The 23074-nt window shown below is 40.1% G+C and overlaps 1 protein-coding gene across 1 annotated transcript; it reads right to left on the bottom strand.

Moving 5' to 3' along the window:
* Positions 1-14294: 14294 nt before the first annotated feature.
* On the bottom strand, positions 14295-18999 carry LOC113007437 (olfactory receptor 13C2-like). The gene has a single exon (XM_080290961.1). It carries the CDS (start codon positions 17343-17345, stop codon positions 16254-16256), a length of 1092 nt encoding a protein of 363 aa, XP_080147087.1. The 5' UTR covers positions 17346-18999; the 3' UTR covers positions 14295-16253.
* Between the last annotated feature and the right edge of the window lie 4075 nt (positions 19000-23074).

Raw genomic sequence — 23074 nt, 5'->3', positions numbered from 1 at the left:
GAGGAGAACTGAAGTTTGACCAGGTACCAAAGCAAATCATTCATACTGTACAAATAATGTAAATATGACGGTGTATCATGAAAGATTGATATCAAACTGATTACCCATATTACGTTACTTGTTCTTCAAGTTAATCAACAAATGGCGAAATGAAAAGCCGAACAACAATGCTGTTTCTTTAGAGAGTCTTAGCTTACATGTCTGTTTATTTCATATTTTCAGTTGTTACCCTCCACAGCTAAATAAATCGGTTTCAGTAATGTACTGATATACAAGAATGACATAAGGGGCTTCTTTCAAAGAAAACACTCAGGTAGATGTTATTTTATACATTATGCTTTGTATGTTGTTCACTATATTTCTATGCAAAACGAGGAATTTCAATACACAGCAGTATATTTACAGTTTAAACCAGATATTTATATACACTTTATGGAAAACACAAGAGCATTTTTTTTACTGTACAACATCAATTTAGAGTAAACTTGTTTTGTTTTGGATAAATAAATATTGAAATATCTTTTGAATTAGTTAAATGTCAGAATAAAGAGAGACAGCTGTCTATTTTTTATCACTTTCATCAAATTTAGGAGTACATATACATATACTAAGTTTATTGTTAATTAATAAGAACACTCCAGACGATTCCTTTCCGTCAAGAGATTTATTCTAAAAGACACTTCTTCAGCTGAGTCTAAGAGTGAAGACACACACACGCTGCAGATTTTACTTGCAAGGGCGGTCACAGAGCGCTCACACGTGAGTGGGGGCCCTGTAATCAGCGCTCTGTTCTTGCACTTGTCTTTATTTATACACAAGAAAAGTAATACAATAATGAATACATTTGTACAGTGGAATGTTGGTACGTGCGCATGTGATTTTTGTGTGTGTGTGTGTGTGTGTGTGTGTGTGTGGTGGAATGTGGGCAGCAGCTCTTTTTCCTGGTAAGAGGTCAGAACTGCTTGTTCAGCTTCTTACTATCACTGTGGGAAGATTCAGATAAAAATATCAGAACAAGTTTTATAAAGAACAATCAGTTCTAAGTAATAAAGAGGTCATCATGCAGTATTCTATCACATGTAAACTTATATCATTAAAAGCTTATACTGACTACTAAGTACAATTTTCCATTGACACGTTCTGAGCTGAAGAAGCTTCTGATAGGTTAGTAGAGTCCATGTGAGTAAATTGGTGGCACACCTGTGGATGCATATAAGGCAAAACACTGAGCCTGTTTCTTTGACATGGGAAAATCAAGAGATATTAACCAAAACACCAGGAAAAGAATTGTGGAGCTCCATAAGTGTGGCTAAATTTTGAATACAATTTGGTGCCATGTACAATTAATAAATTGTAATGGAGACCAGGGGTTCCATTACCTGGTTGGTATTGTTAATAATAAATTGTTGGATTGGGAATTTAAAATGCGGTAATAAAGAAAACACATTAGTTTTTATGGAGTCTTTTATTAGGTTATTTGACATATGATAGGTTTGTAGCTTGAACCCATCTGCTGGAACGTTGAAGACAATATAATTACACTGCTAAGCAAGACACAAATAGGCAAAGTTCTTCATGTTACTCGTGCACGGGAGAGAACCGGACAACCGCTTGACTCCAGTTGGTCTCGTCCGTCCTCCCGTAACACTGTCCTTTTATTGAGGTTACATGAATATGCATAGGTTCATTAACATACGACGTCTACATACAAACAAAGAGTACCTTGCCTGTGTGTGTGTGTGTGTGTGTGTGTGTGTGTGTGTGTGTGTGTGTGTGTGTGTGTGTGTGTGTGTGTGTGTGTGTGGCTGATCAAAGGGTCAAACATCCTTGGTCAGGAAGAGGGTAGACTAGACCCCCCCCGGTGAGGAAGTCCAGCAGTTCATCTAAACAGAAAAGCACTTAGACTAGAACAGACGTAGCTACGTTAATCCTACCATAAAACAATTAAAACAAGATGCGACCTCTTCCCGTGCTCCCAGGATGTAGGTGTGCATTCTAGTGTGGAATGCACACCAAGCCTCTGTAGCCTGTTAAAGATCACACAACTTATCACTACACAATTGATTATACACCTCTAAGCATCTATGGTTAAATATTTCTAAGCATAAATGACAAACAATACAAACTCTAACATTCCCCTGTTTTTGACCTTTATGCTAGAAAGTTCCCAGTTATGCATACCTCATGTCTGACAGTTTCAATGTAAACATTTTTTTTACTCAGCATATGTCAAATCACCCTAAATTACTGTAAAAGGTACACAGTTTAATAAATGTATTAGCAGTTACCCCATTCATTGAGCTCATCTCATGGCAAACTGCATCTTACGAGCAACCAAAGAAATTGTTAATTTAATAGTGAAACTAAGAAAGTAACATTTTCAAAAACATCTCAGCTTGGTGGTGCTTCCTCCGGGTGTGCAAATCACATGTCTCTCTGCAGAGTGGTTTGAGTTCTGCAGGGCGTCATGAATGTCTCTTCTAGTTGTTTCGTTGTCCATAGGACCAGAGTCCAAATGTATGTAGAATAAACATTCAAACATACCAGTTAGTTTTGTTGTTTGTCAACATGGGTCTCAGCTATTTCCAAAGCTGCAGACCTCTCAGCACTCTAGTTTTATGGCCTCTTACCAGCCCCCATCACCTGACTTCAGACCTTCGTCTTGTGAGGGGGATATTTATGACTCCTTAATTGTCCACGCTCTGCAGAGAAACACCTCTGTGGAAAGGATGCTGGGTTCAGTTGTCTTACTGCTGTTATGATCCCAGCAGCCTTCAGAGTGTCATCGTATGCACAGTATAGTGGCACAGCATTAGGTGATGTTCATAGGAAACTGCTGTCATCACCACCATAGCTTCTGGTTCCTGTGCTTTCACAGAATCATGATGTCATCCTCGAACTCCTTCTGCGCTGTCGATGGAGCTTGGCACGCTCCCCTCATCCCATGAGTTTTCATGTTCCAACGCTGCTGAAGGTTTAAGGCAGAGCACGTCGTACACCTTAGTTGTCTTCCTCAGCGTCAATATTGAATCTTTCATTTTATTTAAAATCTCCTGGAAGCTCAGTAGCACAGCTCTCTGTGTGATGTCTGCTGTGCTGAAGATGATCTCTGATCCTCCTGAAGCCTCTCTCCTGGCCTCAGCTCCCATCTTGTGGACGATCCTCTCCTCTATTTTGCAGGCAGTTTCATGGTCCTTGCTGTGGCTCCAAGGTCTGATCTCATGATGGGCCCCAACCAGCTTGACCTTTGACCTCAACCACTGCCTGGCTGTCGGCTATGCCTGGAATGGTTCACGCTTCTCACTGGGCCTCTGAAGATTTCTCAGGAGATTACTGCTGCACCTGTATTTCCTTGCTAAGAAGAAAAACTTCTATTTGGAGAGCATGTCAACAATCATCAAACCACATTCTTTAGTTCAGTGAACTTCACTTATAGGCCATCAAAGCCTCATCTGAACATGGGTGCACCACTTGCATAGGTTTAATACTTGTAAATAAACGGCTAATCACACAAATCACTGCAACAATAATAGTAAACATTGTTTAATGTTAATCCTTGCACTCCACCTCTTGACGCATGGACATTCCCATGCGTCAACTCACCAAACCTGGATCCCTGTCTTAAAGAAAAAGATTAGCTAGATCATGTCCCAGGCAACATCAGGGCATCTCCTCTGGAGTAGCTCCGTAACCCTGCAATAAAAGATGTTAGCGTGTGTTGCATATTAAGTTTGCTTAACACCTGGCTCTCCCAGGAGCCTGCATACACACCATCATGGCCTGGAAAGCAAAATCTGGAAGTGAAATCAAACTTCATACCTGTAAACAATTGTATCATAAGAGTAATAAGCATTCAACATCAGCAAGACAAGTGTCATGTGCAGGTTTTCTCAAATCAGTAACTACAACTATTACCCTAATTCACCTCAGACATGGATTATCCCATGTACTCTGTTAACATTAATGTAATCAGTGACTTCTCTTAAGCAAAGTCACTCCACTCATATATTATTATTATGGGTTCAAAAGTGGCCAGCAAATGAGCCCATAATAAACTATTCCATAATTACCGCAATCTCTTATTTGTTTTACTCATGTCACTTGTCCGCTTCAGCTGATTCTTCTAAATGCAGTCTCAGAAAAACAAACATTAGCAATACACATTGACCATCCTGGTGGGCAGGCGTCGGCCATCCACATTCCAGAGGTGCCATAAAACACCATAAAGTTAACACTCGCTGTGGAAAAAGTAACACTGGTCTCATCACAGTATGTCTCAAACTATATTAATTTCTCCATCAACATATAGCCTGTAACTACAGTTTTCTTCACACATAAACCCAGAAATCTTGTAGTAGAGAAACATTAGCCAGTATTCCTATAAATCACATGATCAAACACATGAAGAACCGTAATGCTATAAAAACGAAAATGCAAATGTTAGCGCTTGCGCAGGCGTATGCATACTTTGTCATAGTTATCTCTGTGAACACACAAGCTAGTGAATGACACACACATAGTAAATTCACAGACACAGAAAATGGCATTTAAAATGTTAAATCATCACGCAACCTCGAGTGTTGCTGTCATCTTTCTGCTCCTGTAAAGGGAAGCACACACAGACTCATCTGCACCCCTGCCAGGCGGGGGTCAACTTCACACAGTCGTGTTACATCAGTAAAGTCTTGTCAACTTTTGTCAGCTTTTACCAGTCAGTCAGTTTGTTTTCCTTTCACTCACTCATTCATGCATTCATTCTTTCTTTCTTTGCTGATAGTGGAACCTATCGTCGCATTTAGTTTCCACTCTCAGCAAAATGACGTCATTTCAAAAAGAAAAAGAAGAACTTTAGTTTGGATTACATCGCTGAATCCTTTTGGACTGGGACTGTCATTTAATAATTGTCCCAAATAAGTGGCTTTCTCCAGAGTCCATTTAAATGTGGAGAACTCACTTGGCACAATTTTCTCGACGACGTGTAGCGCTTTTAATTCCCGACTTGCAGATCTGCTTAAAGAACAGAGATTATCAAACAAAACTTTCAGTGCACTGTGAAAGTATCAAAATAAAAAGGCCTTGTTAAGTCATGACACAAACTCCTCATCTCAGGTAAATCATACCATTAGCATGGTTTATCATACCATCATACTAATCGGCAGGCTCGACTTCACAACAGAAGAAGAAAAATCATCAGCTAGATTCACTCCAAATCAACCATCAGCTGCACAACACACAACATAATCCTAATGTCTTATTAGCTATGAGTTTAATTACCAGGTCTGTGCTCTTCACTCATTTAGGCCACAGATCTATTTTATTCAATTTACCTTTTTCCTTCATCATAAAACATGTGACATGCTGTCATGCACTTCACAAAAAACGTTCGTTCTGATGTATTCAGAGTTGTGTATCTAAATACAGGAATCACTCGCACATCAAAGCAGGAAACTCAGTGTTTTAGAGTCTCCACTCAACACACAACAACTCCAACACATCTCATTCACTCATACTAAAATTCAGTCACCTTTCATTAATCTAAAACCAATCAACTAATTTGCATATCAGCTATTAACCCACTAAGTTGACAGGACGACAGAAAAGCATGTTCAAAATAGTATCACAAAAGACAATTTCCCTCATACAGTAAATTACTTATGCTGCCTCAATCAAGCAGGAAGCTTCTCCCAATTTACCATTTTAACACTAAATTTATTGTCTGATCACTGATTTATCAAACCAGGATTTTTTTTTTTTTCCCCACAAAAGTTAAATTGTTGTCCTGCAACTTGGAGAGTCAATTTTTTTTCTTTAGGATAAATTCAGCATTTGATAACAAGTGTCTGCTAAATTGACACTATTGTAACACTGATGAAAGATAACAAGCTAATTTTCATTACATGTGTTTGTGTTATTAGGCAGGTCTAATGCATGTCTGTGGAGCTGCATCTCCAGCAGAGCATGTTCTTAAAGCTGCCTTTCCTACACACTTCTCTGCTATTATTTAATCATTTCTTAACTAATGTGCTATGAGTCTTCATGAGTCATTTTGTGTTTGGAATTGTTAGTAGGGTTAATGCATGTTCTGCTTGTGTGTGTGTGATTTTGTATATGTTTCTATTTTCGCAATGTTTCAGACTCCGTCTCAATTTTCCAACTTAAGCAGTCAGTTTTCTTTTCCCCAGGTTTGCTAACCCAAATTTTGATTTCCCACATTAAATAATTCCTATGTGTTCTCACCTAGTCTTCTCACTCTGTTGTCCTCTCACTCTTTTGTCCTCTCCCACTTCAACAGTCCCGGCAGTTCTCCTTCAGCTTTGTCCTGTCTAGTAGCTGAAGTGCTGCTGCTGCCTTCTTGGGCGACTTCTTAGCAGCTGCTGCCGGTTTCTTGGCTTTGGCCGCAGCGGGCTTCTTGGCTTTGCTCTCAGTAGCCTTGTTCATCTTGAAGGATCCGGAGGCCCCGGTGCCCTTGGTCTGCACCAGAGTGCCCTTCGCCACCAGACTCTTGATGGCGGTCTTGACACGGGCCTTGTTCTTGTCCACATCGTAGCCTCCGGTAGCCAGAGCCTTCTTGAGAGCGGCCACGGCTTTCACAATCAGCTCACCCACGCTGAGGCCGACCTTCTTGGGCTTGGAAGTCATCGTCTTCTTCTTCTTGGCCTGAACCTCGGCACAGGGCGCAGGGCGTGTTTATGATGGAGCCTTTCCCACCACAGCACTGGCACGTTGAACGCATCATGAAGGGTCCATTTCTTTCATGTCGCTAGCCAGCATGCTAGCTGCATGTGGCTTGCCCGAGTCACTCAGTCCTTTTTGAGCATTTCAACATGCTGCCACCGCCATCTTGCTCGCCCCTCCGTGGAATTCATCCAATCAGACAGGAAGATGGGTTTGCTTTCTTCTGCTGCTGTTTGTCCACATTGCTGCTGCTTTGCTGGGACTTTTTGTGCTCAGGACTTGCTGCTGTCTCTTTATCATGTTATTGCTTTGGAGCTGCATTCCTTATCTTCAGGGAGGAGTGAGCTCGCTTGTGAGGTTGAGAAACACATGGCACTGTAAATAAGTCAGCCAGAAACTTGGCCTGCATGTTTCCAATGATGTTAAACTATAACTTTCTTCCGACCGCTGCATGTGGGAAATTGATTCAGGTCTGCTTTTCACCTGAAAGTGACAAACTAAGACATTTCATTATTATCATCACTGCTTAATCAACACACATCTCTCTCTCTCTCTCTCTCTGTGTTTGTGTGAACAATCCTTTCTTAAAAGCAGAAAATGACATTGTAGTTGTTTTTCGGCTGATCAACACAAAACCTTTTTCCTATGATTATTTCTCTTCGTCTACAATGTAATTTGTCTCTTTTTCACTCTTTTTTTTTTTTCTTCACAATAGCTGGTGGTCTGCAAAATCACCGCTCTCACTCACAATCAGAGGCAATCACTTTTGCACAGTGCACAAAAACACTGTGATGTCAGACACATTCACACTCACTTTTTCATCTGCATAAATAAACCATATGGCTGGAGATATGTGCCATGGTGATCCATAAGCATGATCACCAGTTTATTTAATTATTTTTAATCCAACAAAACAAATAAACAAAAACATGATGCTGATGCTATGAACACTCCACACACAAGAGTCAAGATTCAGGAAAACTGCTCATGGAAACGCTGCACACTCCAGTTATCACAGTTAACATAGTGCTGTTTCCCTCTCTTAGAGTAGTTCTCAGACAGCTCTCGATCTGATAATGTGTAGCCTGCTCATCAGCTCAGAAGAAAAAAAAAAAAACTGCAACGCAACATCACACAGTAGTTGCTCTGCCCACAGTGGCAAAGTCTTACACTTTCATATTCAACTCAGCTTCTCCATCATGTACTTTTAGATGTTTCATACAGGGTTCAGCATATTAGTTGTTTTCACAGATGTGCTCTATATCTCAACAATGGCTCATAATAAGACGACAGTCTTCCACACAGGTCAAGTGCCTCTATACACTTCATTAGTTTAAATATTTATCTATATCACTTCACCTCACATGTCATCGTACTGAATTTAAGCAACCACAAGCGTAATGTAGATGACTTTTAACAACTATCCACCTCAATTACGTCTATGGTCTGGCACACAGGCTGAAGAGTTAACGTTTTGTGTCAGCAAGGGGTGGGGGGACAGCCACCCACCAGAGCATAGCTGCTGATGTGGGCTGGCCTTCTCCACACGCTCTTCAAGGCTGGTGTGTTTCCTGAAAACTTCTAACATTTTAATCTCTTCCATTTTTAAGCCTGCGATTAACCGCACGGCTCAGGTCCGCGCGAAACCCGCGTGACCGCGCTCGCGTGAACCCGCGCAGCTGTGGAGCCATCGCTCCCTCTCTTTTTTACATAAATACTTTGTGCTGCCAGGAGCAAAGTCCAGCACAAACGTCTGTCTCCCTCCGACTCACTCTTGGTTGCTTAGAAACCCATGATAACAACAACAGTCGGTGTCACAGACCACATGTTCTGCTCCGCACACACCCACACAACAACAACAACGACGACGACGACAATGACAACAACACAAAATAGGCCTACCGTCCAGCACAATCTGGACCCCGCGGAACTTCTCAACGCCCCACAAAGTGGCGGAGAACTCACCTCTAGCCACACAAAGTAGCGAGGAACCTCTTGCTCCACAAAGTAGCAAGGAACCCGGGTATCGCTCCACAAAGTAGCGAACTTCTCAACGCCTCACACAGTGGCGGAGACTGCACAACGACACAGTTATAGAGTCGGCCTCTTCTCAACGCCTCACACAGTGGCGGAGACTGCACAACGACACGGTTATAGAGTCGGCCTCTTCTCAACGCCTCACACAGTGGCGGAGACTGCACAACGACACGGTTATAGAGTCGGCCTCTTCTCAACGCCTCACACAGTGGCGGAGACTGCACAACGACACGGTTATAGAGTCGGCCTCTTTAAACTTACTTGGCGTTGCTTAGAGTGTAATATCAGCCCGAATCCCGCCGACCGTCATTCATCGAGGAGAAAAGACAGACCGCGAATCCACAGGAACTTCCTGGCTGACGTCAGTCTTTCAGCGTGCCTCTCCTCCCCTCGGTGAATGCGATTCCAGGGCTCCGGCATCGAAGGACCAATTAATGATAGGTTTGTAGCTTGAACCCATCTGCTGGAACGTTGAAGACAATATAATTACACTGCTAAGCAAGACACAAATAGGCAAAGTTCTTCATGTTACTCGTGCACGGGAGAGAACCGGACAACCGCTTGACTCCAGTTGGTCTCGTCCGTCCTCCCGTAACACTGTCCTTTTATTGAGGTTACATGAATATGCATAGGTTCATTAACATACGACGTCTACATACAAACAAAGAGTACCTTGCCTGTGTGTGTGTGTGTGTGTGTGTGTGTGTGTGTGTGTGTGTGTGTGTGTGTGTGTGTGTGTGTGTTGCTGATCAAAGGGTCAAACATCCTTGGTCAGGAAGAGGGTAGACTAGACCCCCCCCCCCCCGGTGAGGAAGTCCAGCAGTTCATCTAAACAGAAAAGCACTTAGACTAGAACAGACGTAGCTACGTTAATCCTACCATAAAACAATTAAAACAAGATGCGACCTCTTCCCGTGCTCCCAGGATGTAGGTGTGCATTCTAGTGTGGAATGCACACCAAGCCTCTGTAGCCTGTTAAAGATCACACAACTTATCACTACACAATTGATTATACACCTCTAAGCATCTATGGTTAAATATTTCTAAGCATAAATGACAATCAACAATACAAACTCTAACAACATACGATTAAATTGACAGCTTGTAACAGAAAAGAGACAGTGGGACTGGCCGTCCTACCTGTGTCGAAGAAGAGCCAAAGTTAGAGCTGCTTGCAGTTAATCATTTATCAATAACCTAAACATATGTGAAATGAGAACTTGTAAAGGTACTCACCTGTCCTGGTTGCTTCTTGCAGGATGTGGAGCAAAAGAGTGAAAGCGGCTCAATCACCTGTTTAAGAGCTCTTAGAGCAGACCAGTGTGCCAGGTTAGGGAGTGTGGTTAAAGAGGGTTTTAATTTAGATAGAAATGAGTGAAGCTTATGTTATTGGTTTGTTTATAGTATGTGTTGGAAATATGTATATGTTTGTGATGTGCTTTAATGTTATGGTATGTTTGTTTGGGTGGAGGGTTATGTTTCATGTTGATTAGTTAACCCCCATACTTGGGCTATTCCGGATACTCACCTGAAAAGGTAGAGTATAAAAGGAAGCCATTTTGTTTAGTTGTGGTTAGTGTTTTGTGCTGTTATCATGCTCCTTCTTTAATAAAGTGCCAATCCATGGATGTCTTTTACTCCAGTCTCGCGTCATATTATTGGACAGAACCTATGACCGCCGGCCAAAACTGACATAAATATAGATAGTTTCTCTCTTTACTCTTAAAGTTAACAAATATGTTTTTTTATATTTATCAACCTAAAAAAATAAATAAACATTTAGTCTGATTTGATGTTACAATTAAAAAGTGTTTGTGTATCTGGTTTCAACTGTATATTTGATGATGTTGTTGTTTGGCTAGATTGTCAGCACTAAGAGGGAGAGAGACGAACAGAGAGGGAGAGAGAGGAGAATGAGGACAGAACAGAGAGGGAACAAAAGCAGGTGACACACACGTTAGTCAAATGGTCGTTTACCAAAAGTATCACCGTATCATAGGTATTCATGTATCTCGTACCTAGTGTTTCTTTTTAGGTTTGTTATTTTTCAAATTCTATATTTATTAAGTTATGCAGGCTTGTTTGCACAACAAGGCTAAATAATTATATAAACTTTTCTCAATCTAAATAGTGTACTTTGGTAGAATTAAAAAATAAGTGTAGTGCAGGTCTATGATGATTTTTAGTGCTACTGTCATCTAGTTCTGATTCTGGTTCTGTTTTGGTTAAGTCCTGAGTAGTCCTGATTTTGAACTGTTGTAGTTCTGTTTTAACTCCGGATCAGTTCTGGGTCTGGTTGAATTGGGGTTTAGTCCTTGTGTCTTGATACAGCCCCGACTTTGTTCTGCCTTGCTGCTTAATTAAAAAACTAGTTTAAGTTGTCCTGCATACTTGATATATATTTTTCCCTACATGAAGTCATTCTTTTTTGAACAAAACTCAAAACAGAGCCTATTACTCTTTCAGTCATTTCTACCCCCATCCCACATGCATACTATCCTTTAGGGCTAAGCCCCGGGTGTAACAAATGTCTGCCTCCGCCTCTGCTAATGCTCTTAACTTATAAGGAATCTTAAATCCAAGTAAACCTGCAGCAAACTGTTTGTGCTCTACAGATGCTGAAACTATTGATTGCTAAATAGCAGGTAAAAACACTGAAAGTACCATGAAGAAATAACTTTTGTTATTTGTAAATTGTGTCATCAAACATAAAAAAGTTCTTATTTTGTGGTAGAATATTTTCTCCACTAAAACATCTTGAAACGCCACACATTGCTTATTTAGTTTGAGTTACAGTAAGAATATTGCTGTATACAGTTAACTGATACAGAAAATTCTCTTGGAGATTTAACATAATACCTGTCAGTTTAATTTATACTACTGGAGTTAGTAGATTTTTCACTCTTGAGTTCCTGTAATTCAAAATATAAAGCATAACACATTTATGTTCATGATCAAAAAACAGGTTAAAAAAAAGGTTTAAATTCTGCAGATTAAATTTATAACAATGATGCAAAAAATGGAGAATAAATCAAGTTCCGGACTTTAATATTTAATAAAACTATTTTTAAAATAGCTTAAGAATCTTAACAATTTAGAATCAATGCATCAAATTTTTGGGGATGGAGAAAACAACCTGTTGGGTCTGTGTTTCCACAAGTCCCACTAATTCTAGAGACCCGCTAATGACCCCAAATCTGACCTCCTCTTGCTGCCTTTTATTAAGAGGCAGTTCACATAAAACACATCACAGCAAAGCCACGCCCACATGGTTCTAAGACAAGGCATTGTATGTATATGTATGAACTTCCTTTCGGTAGAGAAACCGTCCTTACCCTCCTATTCGGTGGAGAAACTGACTTAACCCTCCTTAAAAAAATCAAAAAGAATAAAACAAAAACACTGGCGGAGAAACCAGGCAGCTTGCGTCTACACGCACAGCTTGCGCACTCACGTACCTGCTTTAACGCATGGGCACGTAGCCGCTCTCTAAGGCCTTCTGATCCCGTCAATCGCCATCCACCCCGAGGGGAGTTCAGGCGCAAACTTTCCGGCCTGGTAACAAAGCAAAGTACCAGGGCTTTGGTCAATCGTCCCAGACGATGGCTGCTAGCAGACTGCGGTGGCGTACTCTCCCTCTCCTCGGTGGATGCTGTCGAGATGAAATATTATTTTACTTTCATAATCTATGTTACATCCATAATCCTTATTATTACTGTTGCATCATTTATGATTTATCATTATTATCATTTCATTGACACATTTATTGAAACTGATGATGTTATATTAAAGTCTGTATTTCAGGTGTTAGCATAAGCACATAATAATCTTTTATTACAGGTGCAAATGTAATCATGTTATACGCATATTGCATAATTAAAGGGTTGAAGCTCGGTTAAGTTAATTAATGGTTTGAAGCTACGGGCAGCGCGATGTCTGGCCAATCAATGGAGCAAAGTTCAGCTATTGAAAGGTTGCCTACATGTTTACAGTATAAATTTACTACATGTTGCCTGTGTGCATTCAGCAGGCTGCTATGGATGTTTGCCTGGTAACAGATGATGTAGAGGGGGGTCATGCACTTAGATTAACGACACAGACACATAGCCTGTCTGGGTAAACTGATGGCAAGGGTTGTCTAAGTCTAGAAAAGTGTAATAACAGGATGCATCTGGGAGGCGGTGGAGGAACTGAAAGAGGAACTGTTCTGTTTTAGTGACGTGAGTTACTGGTCATCATAAGAATAAATATTACACCCACCTATTGTAAGGGGGGAGATGGAGCTTGATGTTTTGCAGAGCCTATCTTCGCCACATATATGTGTTTTAATAAAATAACTTGTGTTGACCCACTATGGACTTTCAGTCGTATGTCTCTTCCTCAAAATTCGAACCGCGACAGTTCAATGTGTTAGGCTCCGGCTCGGAGGACCAAATAAATGTTGGGTCTGTGTTTCCACAAGCCCCGCTAATTCTAGAGACTTATTCATCATGAAGAAAACAAGACAGTCGATCGATCCATTATTTGCGCAAGGGAGGCCTCGTCTGTGTCCACCACGGAAATGACCCCAAATCTGACCTCCTCTTGCTGCCTTTTATTGAGAGACAGTTCACACAAAACACATCACAGCAAAGCCACGCCCACTTGGTTCTAAGACAAGGCATTGTATGTATATGTGTGAACTTCTGTAAGAATGTGTATGTGCGTGTTATGTGAGAATGTGTATGTGTGTGTGTGTAAGAATGTGTGTGTGTGTTACCTCCTGCTGACCAAAGGGTCATAAAAGCAGGAGCAACATCACAAGAAACAGATCTTCCAGATAGAATGTATCTGCAATAAAACATTACAGCCCCCATCCAGAACCTCAAGAATTTGGGGAGAAGGACAGTGGAATTCCTTTCATCAGAGTTGGCAAGCATAAAATGACAACATTTAACAATTCACTCTAACACAACCTTTTCAGGTGTTTAAAAAATTATTCATTTTAAGCCCATATACAAATGGATTAAACAAAGGATGATACAAAGCTAGTTGTAATGTCATTATTAAGCGTGCAGTTTTTGGAAAATCTGATTCCACTCGGGCTATAACGACATCATAGCAACTTAAACAGGAAAAGCTAATTAAAACTGTAAGGTGGGGTAAAGAGGTCTCTGCAGCTTTCTTCCTAATTTCTTTACAACTTCGATAAGACATGAAGAACATTTTTGTGTATGTGTAAAGTATGAATACTTCAGTAGATTAAAAAGTAGGCATGCTGTTTAATGGGCTGATGGTCACCAACATGTATGTCATGCTTGAGAACTGTGGATTTGTCACCAAAAAGCAAGCACGACTAGCTTATCTAAATAGGATAAATGAGTCTCGGGGTCTTACAATATGTATATATATATATATATATATATATATATATATATATATATATATATATATATATATATATATATATATATGTCATACTCACACAGACACCACAGTCACATGGAGCCTGAGTCACAGGTGTATTGATTTGACTCTTTCCATAATCAACATATTTCTTCAACATTGATATGCCAATCACATTCTAAATTTTCTTCCTATTAGCTGTTTTATTCAGGTAATAGGTGTCACTGAATTGGCTCTTTACCTCGTTAAGAATCACACAAACAACGACTGAAACCAACCATGGGGAGGAGAACTAGTACACATTCTCCTGCCTGAAAAACTTATAAGTTTCCTTCATTTTAGACTGTGCATCAGAGAGGAAACTATGTGCTAGCTCACACGCAGTGTACAGCCTTTCCCTAAATTAATTTATACAGTCTAACACATTATGTTCTACAAGCAACGCTCCAGCAGCATCTTCAGTAGCCCACACACAGTGTGTCCAAAACCAACCTCAGCTGGGCTAAAACCCAACAATGACAGACCCTTATCTCACTCTGCTTTAGACTCGACACTATATTTGCGATGTATAGATTTCAAAGTCTTGTGGAATCTCTTTATCACATCCTAACCTTGTGGGTGATACGCACTGAACACTCACTGCTTAATAGCCAGCTCTGACATGACTTGTGTAAATTAAAAATAGTAGAGCACTCTCTCATAAGTTTACCTAATTCCTAAATAGCCAGGCAGATGGTGATCACAGGCAAAACCTGAAGACGGTAATCTTTTAGCACCACCACCTGAGTGTCCACATCACACTCTATTCCAGATTCTGAGGAATCTTTTCTTTGTATTTCAGTAAAATTCCATCACCGAATATGTATGACACGGCTGGGTCACATGGATTTTTTTCTGGACAGCAGACAAACAGGTAATCATAGTTGCATTGGAGAGCTTTAATAAGCTGCACTCTATAGCCAAACACAAACGATTGGTATCAGTGGCACTATTTTATTTCCCACACCAACAAATCTGAACCATAGGAAATCTGGTCAGAAAAGGCACTGTACCACATTGTGTCATAGGTATCTCTTAAAATAGTGATGGGAACTTGGTCCACCACAGTGCCAGTCAGTGAGATAATACCTTCAGAAAGTGAAAGACTTGAATACTTTAAAAAAAAAAAAAAAAAAAAGCACTCTCATGAGTCAGGACAGCAGCTTTTGCGAAAGACTCAACCTCAAACCATAACACACTCAAGTTGTTTTTGCTGGCCTTTCTTTAAAAGTCATCACATGCCACTGCTATACACTGTTACGGCCACTTGGTAGTGTATCTCAGTCAGTGGTGATACATTTTCTCATTTTGAGAAAGAAATCAAGCTAAAAAGTATGTAAAGAAATCAGACCCTACTGCTTGATAAATGGTTATTCAGATGTACTGTCTCTTGCCTGCAGATATCATTTTTCAAGCATTTAGATGAGAATGTATAAACCTCTTAATATATTTTTCTTCACTACTTATTTAGTCTCCATTCACAACACACATGCAAAACAAACCTATAAACTGCAACCAAGTTAACTCCTTTCTGCATTTCCCTGTTCTACAAGTGTAGTACTGGTGTATTGTAAACACTGTCATAGCATCAAGGTTCTGATTTCAAACATGCTTGTGGCCTCTGTTGACTGTCAGTCAAAAATAATACAAGTTTATCTAAATTAACTGTTGATCCTAACTGTCTGAAGTGTTGGGTGTGAGTGTTAAATGCCAAATTTGTAACTTGTACAATTTGTAGTCAAATAAAAAATGCTTTTCCTCATTTTGCCTACTTAGGGTTATAAGTCTAAAATGAATCTGGAAAGCCTTTTTTTCACGAGAACGGAGAGCTGAAAACTCCAAACATTTTACTCATTTACTTTGAATTATATATAACAATTAACAATATATACGATTAACTAATGAAGAAAATTTTCTTGAACATCTAACATAGTACCTGCCAGCATGGATATAATTTTTAGTAAAGTTTCCACTCTAGCGTTTATGTAAGTATATAAAAAAAAATTATAAAAAAATAAGTAGTATGATCGTAAAACAGACTATGGCATATTTACAATAAACATGCACCCAGAAAAATGTTATCAGCTATTAACAGGTTTAAATTCTACAAATTAAATTTATAACAGTGGTGGACAAAACAAGCTTTTTAGATGTTTAGAAATTTCCTTCATTTTAAGCCCATATATGAATGGATTAAATAAAGGTTGATACAAAGCTAGTTGTAATGTCATTATTAAGCGTGCAGTTTTTGGAAAATCTGTTTCCATTCGAGCCATGATTACATCATAGATACCTAAACAGGAAAAAGTAATTAAAACTAACATGTGGGGTAAACAGGTCTCTGCAGCTTTTTTCTTAATTTCTTTACAGCTGCGATAAGTGACTATAAATATTTTTGTATATGTGAAAACTATAAAAAGTATAGGAAATACTACGAGATCTAAATAACTAACAATTCCAAATACAGTAACTAACCTTGATTTTACACACTGAAGAGTGTAAATTGTATTGTTACAAAATATTGATTTTAAATGAAAGGAACACAGTTTACTTTTAGCCATTCCTATTGCTTGGACGGCAATATTAGAAGCAGGTACAAGCCAAGCTATGACCAGGAAAATACTCACAGTGCTTTTTCTCATGATGGTTGGATATTGTAGAGGTTTACATATAGCCACATATCTGTCATAGGCCATGGCTGCCAAGAGAAAAAACTCAGAACAACCTAGAGAATAAATTATGAAAAACTGAAAGACACATGCTGAATATGATATGATTTGTTTTTCAGATAAAAAGTCAATCAGGAGTTTTGGGTAAACAGTTGTGCTGTAAATAACAACATTCAGTAGCAATGCTGCAATAAAAGTGTACATAGGTTTGTGGAGATTTTTGTGGATCAAAATGAGGTATATAATAATAGAGTTACTGCAAGTTATTAGAATATATAATGTGAACATAATAAAAAAATAAACATATCTGTATTTGTTAATTTCCACATGTCCATCAAAAGTTATATAGGTAACATTTAATTCTTCATCCATTGATGTTTTTTTAAAACTACAAAATGTTTCATTAAACAAATTGCACAAGGTGGATAAATGGAAAATACTGAAAAATGCACCATCACGCAAACAGTGAGCAGTTACAGTGTGTGGAAGGTTTTTATCAGACAAATTAAGCCTCCAAGGAGCTGAACATTGGAGGTTCATCTCACCCTTTTCACTCTCTTTTGCTTAGCACTGCAGGACTTCAACACAAATTCTTTTTAGCTGAGATCTTAAATCTTACACAGTGGAGTAGAATAAACTAGTTCAACTTGAGAAATGTGGAATTTAGGATGGAGGCAAAGAGTGGCAGTTAACATTAAAAGGTGTAAAAAAAAAAAAAAAGGTACAAGATATTGAAAATAAGCAGACCTCAGTGCAACAAAGTGTATTTCCAACACTGAAAGGCACAGAGGCCAACTTTAACATTGCAAGGTGTAAAAACAAGTACAAGACTTTTTACTTTTACTTGAGTACATTTGTGAAGAACTGTACTTTTACTCCGCTATATTTGCAAAATTTGACTCATTACTTTTAAAAAAAAATAATTAGTTTAACACATTAGATAGCATGCCGCCAGTGGAGTTTCCCGTAACTTTTTTACCAATCAGATGAGGCCATGCAGTCACATGACCAGTTTGAAACTGTGGCGGGCAGAGCGGCCCAAGCGTTTCAAAGTAGCGGACACACGGAAAGATGACTCATTGTCACGGTTTGCTTGAGGACTCACATGCAGGACTCAGAGGCACAGTCAGTATTTATTACAGTTCCACCAGGTGTATATACAAACAGTGCAGGGGATAGTGCTATATACAAAGCGGTGACAGGGAAAGGGCTCCGGGGAAATCCAGGTAGGGAAAAGACACTTGCTCCTCTTCTGGCTCTCTTTCCAAACACTCACACAAAAGGGAATCCACTCGGGGAATGCAGGGTCGGGTCCAGGGGATGCGAGTCACACACAACGATCCAGCGATGAGTAGAAGCCACACCCTGGCTTAAATGCTGGCTGCGCTGATGAGGCCCAGGTGTTTCCTCTTCAGAGGGGCGTGGGCCAAGGACGTGAACCCACCATGAGTTCCGCCCTGGCGAGAGAGAGAACACTACTAGTCAGCGGCCTGCTGATCCTCTGGCCGTGACACCCATGAAATAACTCCAAATAACTTTTTGTGAAAGAAATAGACAGAAAATATTGTGAAAATTGGTTTATTTTATATCTCCTAGTTTTAACTGAAGAGATAAAAACATGTATGAAATATCACAAACTGCAGTATTGCATAAATGCTTACATCCTGCTGATACAATGGAGACATCTTCTAGTGACAGTGTACATCCGTGTGTGTGTGAGGAGGTTCCTAAACTCACTGACACAGAAATGGATGTCCACAACTCCCTCTGTGCAGGTGGGGTCAGGACCCTCCTCATGTTGGGTGAAGAGGGGTGGTGCTGGGGCCGGTCAGATATAAAGTGCTGAGAGTGGATCTTTGGTCCTCTGTGCAGCTCTGTCCACTCTCAGCTGTTCCAGGATTGCTAAAGACACTGCCCTGCAAAGCAATAACACAAGAAAGTTGTCATTTTAACACAAAACAGATTTTCATTGTTGGTTGTTGCAACAATTTAAATGTTGTTAAATGGTAAATGGCCTGCATTTATATAGCGCCTTACTAGTCCCTAAGGACCCCAAAGCGCTTTACATATCCAGTCATCCACCCATTCACGCACACATTCACACACTGGTGATGGCAAGCTACATTGTAGCCACAGCCACCCTGGGGCGCACTGACAGAGGCGAGGCTGCCGGACACTGGCGCCACCGGGCCCTCTGACCAGTTAAACACAATTTAAATCCAACATACACACATGAAAACTAAATAAACTTAAACCTACAGTGCTGCTGACATCAAACCATGATTTATACCAACTACTGGAAGAATTTAGTCTTCCAAGACTAAATGTATGATAACTTACATAGTTGGAAAACAGCACCACTCTCCGGTTTGTCCTTTGGTCATCCATCTTTCTCATCAGGTCATGGTAAGGCTGTCGTCTGGGTGGGGTGTTGAGTGTCTGAAGTGCTGAATGCTGGGAGATGAAAAGTGTAAAGCAGCTTTATTGAATTTAAAGACAAAAAATAAAAATATGAATTCACAGATCACTGATTTGTTAAATTTACTTTTCTTCTCATGTGTTTTTATCTTACCTCTGATCCCTTAGCCACAGGCTATACCTTATGTAAAAAGAGACTACTGTCAGTTCACTACATCATTTTTAAACCTTTTCTACTTATTTGTGTTGACATTAAGTATGGGCTGTCATGGCTAACCGATGGACACACCTGCAGCCGGAGTTCTGGCAAGCAAAAGGTGACAGTTTATTTACAAAACGGGAATCCACACACGCGCTCTCCTCTTCAGCACAATAACCGCCGCTACTCATGCTGCCACACTCAGGGATCACAGGGAAGGGTACTTCACCAGCTCCGGGGAAATGTGTACACAGAGAGCACGATTAGATCCAACAGGCAAAATACACAGAGAGAGTTTGCTCAAGCTGTGATTCAATGTTCCAGCGAAGACTGCTTCGTGCCGAACACTCATACGGAGCTCCAGCAGATCAGCAACAGATGGAGGCAATCACCGCAGGTGCATGGGTCAAGAGGGAGAGCCCACAATGAGCTGCGCCCAGGCAAGCAGGAGAGATTGATTTTCAAAAACACATTTATTCACTTAATAGTGAATCATACAAAAATTCTGCTCAAACCAACACATTGCTAAATAAAAGTTCAGAGTTATTTAAAGTAAAGAGACTACCTTTATAGTCCTCTTGCTTTTTAATCTAATGACTGCACTGACTTCTTTTTCATTAAATGCTTTTCTTTGTAATCTGATGTATGTCATGCATGTATTATTTTAAGACAGGTGGGGATTATGTGTCCTCACTCTGTCTTCACCATTAATGACCTATTTACTTGGGTGTGACTTAACCAATGAACCAGTACAAACCTGTTATATGTCAGCTGGTTTATCCATGAAGATGTGATTGGTTAATTGGAATTTTTTTCTGTTTACTGTTTTTAATTTAAGCACACTTCTACTATGTAGCACAGATTAACTAATTTGTCTGGACCTGTGGCTGCAGAATGTGTGAGGTGGTGAGAAGACCCAAACACAGGAGAAAAGGAACTACTTAGCAAAAAGCGAGCTGTTTATTTAGGCTGAACATTAAGGTACAAAGAAAATCCCCCAACCAACCAAACAAACAAATAAACTAAACTGGGAAAATACTAGGGACATGGACCCCGAGAGACACAAAAACTGATGAGAAGAGAATCGGACAAGGGTCAAGAGGCTACTGAGAAAATTTATACACAAGGGGAAGAATAGACGAGTGGAGACAGCTGGGAAACACAGCAGAAACAAATAAGATATAATGAGAGACAAGGAGTATCGAAAACATATGAACGTCACACTAGGACAGGGATTAGGGAACACTGCAACATGACAGACTAGAGAGACAAGGACGAATCACAAAAAGAGAGGAACATGGGAACAGGTAAGAGAGACAAAACACAGAGATATGAGTAAGACCTAGAGCGAGAGAAATAGAGAGAGACCGCTAGAGAGGGAGAGCGATAGACAGAGAGAGAGAGAGAGAGAGAGAGAAAGAGAGAGAGAGAGGGTCACACAGAGAGGCAAAGTGAGCAAGACAGAGCGAGAGAGCGAGAGAGTGACACAAGGAGGTACACTAAAATGGAGACAAGACACTGAGGACAAGACAGAATGAGAAAAGCTAAAGTAAACTAAATACCCTAAAATAAACCTGAATCAACAGGGATAAACTGCATAATCAGAAGAATATAAGAACAAGAAAGATTAAAGATTAAATTACCAATAATCATCCCACAGATGTAATATTATCTACAGCTACTCTTAGTACCATTGATGTTAGGTTAGACTCTTTTTCTCCAATTGATCTTTCTGAGTTAAGTCATAATTACTTCCTCCAAACCATCAACGTGTCTTTTAGACCCCATTCCTACAAAACTGCTCAAAGAAGTCCTGTCATTAATTAATTCTTTGATCTTAAATATGATCAACCTATCTCTAATAATCAGCTATGTACCACAGGCCTTCAAGCTGGCTGTAGTTAAACCTTTACTTAAAAAGCATCTCTAGACCCAGCAGTCTTAGCTAATTATAGGCCAATCTCCAACCTTTCTTTCATATCAAAAATCATTGCAAGAGTAGTTGTCAAACAGCTAACAGATCATCTGCAGAGGAATGGTTTATTTGAAGAGTTTCAGTCAGGTTTCAGAGTTCATCACAGCACAGAAACAGCTTTAGTGAAGGTTACAATCTTCTTTTGGCCTCTGACAGTGGACTCATCTCTGTGCTTGTCCTGCTAGACCTTAGTGCAGCATTCGATACTGTTGACCATAATATCCTATTAGAGCGATTAGAACATGCTGTAGGTATTACAGGTACTACACTGCAGTGGTTTGTATCATATCTATCTAATAGACTCCAATTTGTACATGTAAATGGAGAGTCCTCTTCACACACTGAGGTTAATCATGGAGTTCCACAGGGTTCAGTGCTAGGACCAATTCTGTTTACACTATACATGCTTCCCCTAGGCAGCATCATTAGAAGACATGGCATAAATTTTCACTGCTATGCAGATGACACCCAGCTCTATCTGTCCATGTAGCCAGATAACACACACCAATTAGTTAAACTGCAGGAATGTCTTAAAGACATAAAGACCTGGATGGCCGCTAACTTTCTGCTTCTTAATTCAGATAAAACTGAGGTTATTGTACTCGGCCCTGAAAATCTTAGAAATATGGTATCTAACCAGATTCTTACTCTGGATGGCATTACCTTGGCCTAACGCTGTGAGGAACCTTGGAGTCATTTTTGACCAGGACATGTCCTTCAACGCACATATTAAACAAATATGTAAGACTGCTTTCTTCCATTTGCGCAACATCTCTAAAGTTAGAAATATCCTGTCTCAGAGTGACGCTGAAAAACTAGTTCATGCATTTATTACTTCCAGGCTGGACTACTGCAATTGATTATTATCAGGATGTCCAAAAAACTCCCTGAAAAGCCTTCAGCTAATCCAAAATGCTGCAGAAAGAGTCCTGACAGGGACTAGAAAGAGAGAGCATATTCCTCCTGTTTTGGCTTCCCTTCATTGACTTCCTGTTAAATCCAGAATTGAATTCAAAATCCTGCTCCTCACATACAAGGTCTTAAATAATCAGGCCCCATCTTATCTTAATGACCTTGTAGTACCATATCACCCTATTAGAGAACTTCGCTCTCGCTCTGCAGACCTACTTGTTGTTCCTAGAGTATTTAAAAGTAGAATGGGAGGGAGAGCCTTCAGTTTTCAGGCCCCTCTTCTGTGGAACCAGCTTCCAGTTTGAATTCAGGAGACAGACACTATCTCTACTTTTAAGATTAGGCTTAAAACTTTCCTTTTTGCTAAAGCATATAGTTAGGGCTGGACCAGGTGACCCTGAATCCTCCCTTAGTTATGCTGCAATAGATGTAGGCTGCCGGGGATTCCCATGATGCATTGAGTTTTTCCTTTCCAGTCACCTTTCTCACTCACTATGAGTTAATAGACCTCTCTGCATTGAATCATATCTGTTATTAACCTCTGTCTCTCTTCCACAGCATGTCTTTATGCTGTTTTCCTTCTCCCACCCCAACCGGTCGCAGCAGATGGCCGACCCTCCCTGAGCCTGGTTCTGCCGGAGGTTTCTTCCTGTTAAAAGGGAGTTTTTCCTTCCCACTGTCGCCAAAACGCTTGCTCATAGGGGGTCATATGACTGTTGGGTTTTTCTCTGTATTTATGAAGCGCCTTGAGGCGACTTTTCTTGT

Source organism: Astatotilapia calliptera, chromosome 16, assembly GCF_964374335.1.
Source record: "Astatotilapia calliptera chromosome 16, fAstCal68.1, whole genome shotgun sequence".
Lineage (NCBI taxonomy): Eukaryota > Metazoa > Chordata > Actinopteri > Cichliformes > Cichlidae > Astatotilapia > Astatotilapia calliptera.
This window is presented reverse-complemented; position numbering and strand designations above follow the sequence as displayed.

Excerpts from the sequence above, each read along its gene's own strand:
- LOC113007437 (XM_080290961.1), bottom strand. The coding sequence starts at position 17,345 with ATGAACCTCCAATGTTCAGCTCCTTGGAGGCTTAATTTGTCTGATAAA.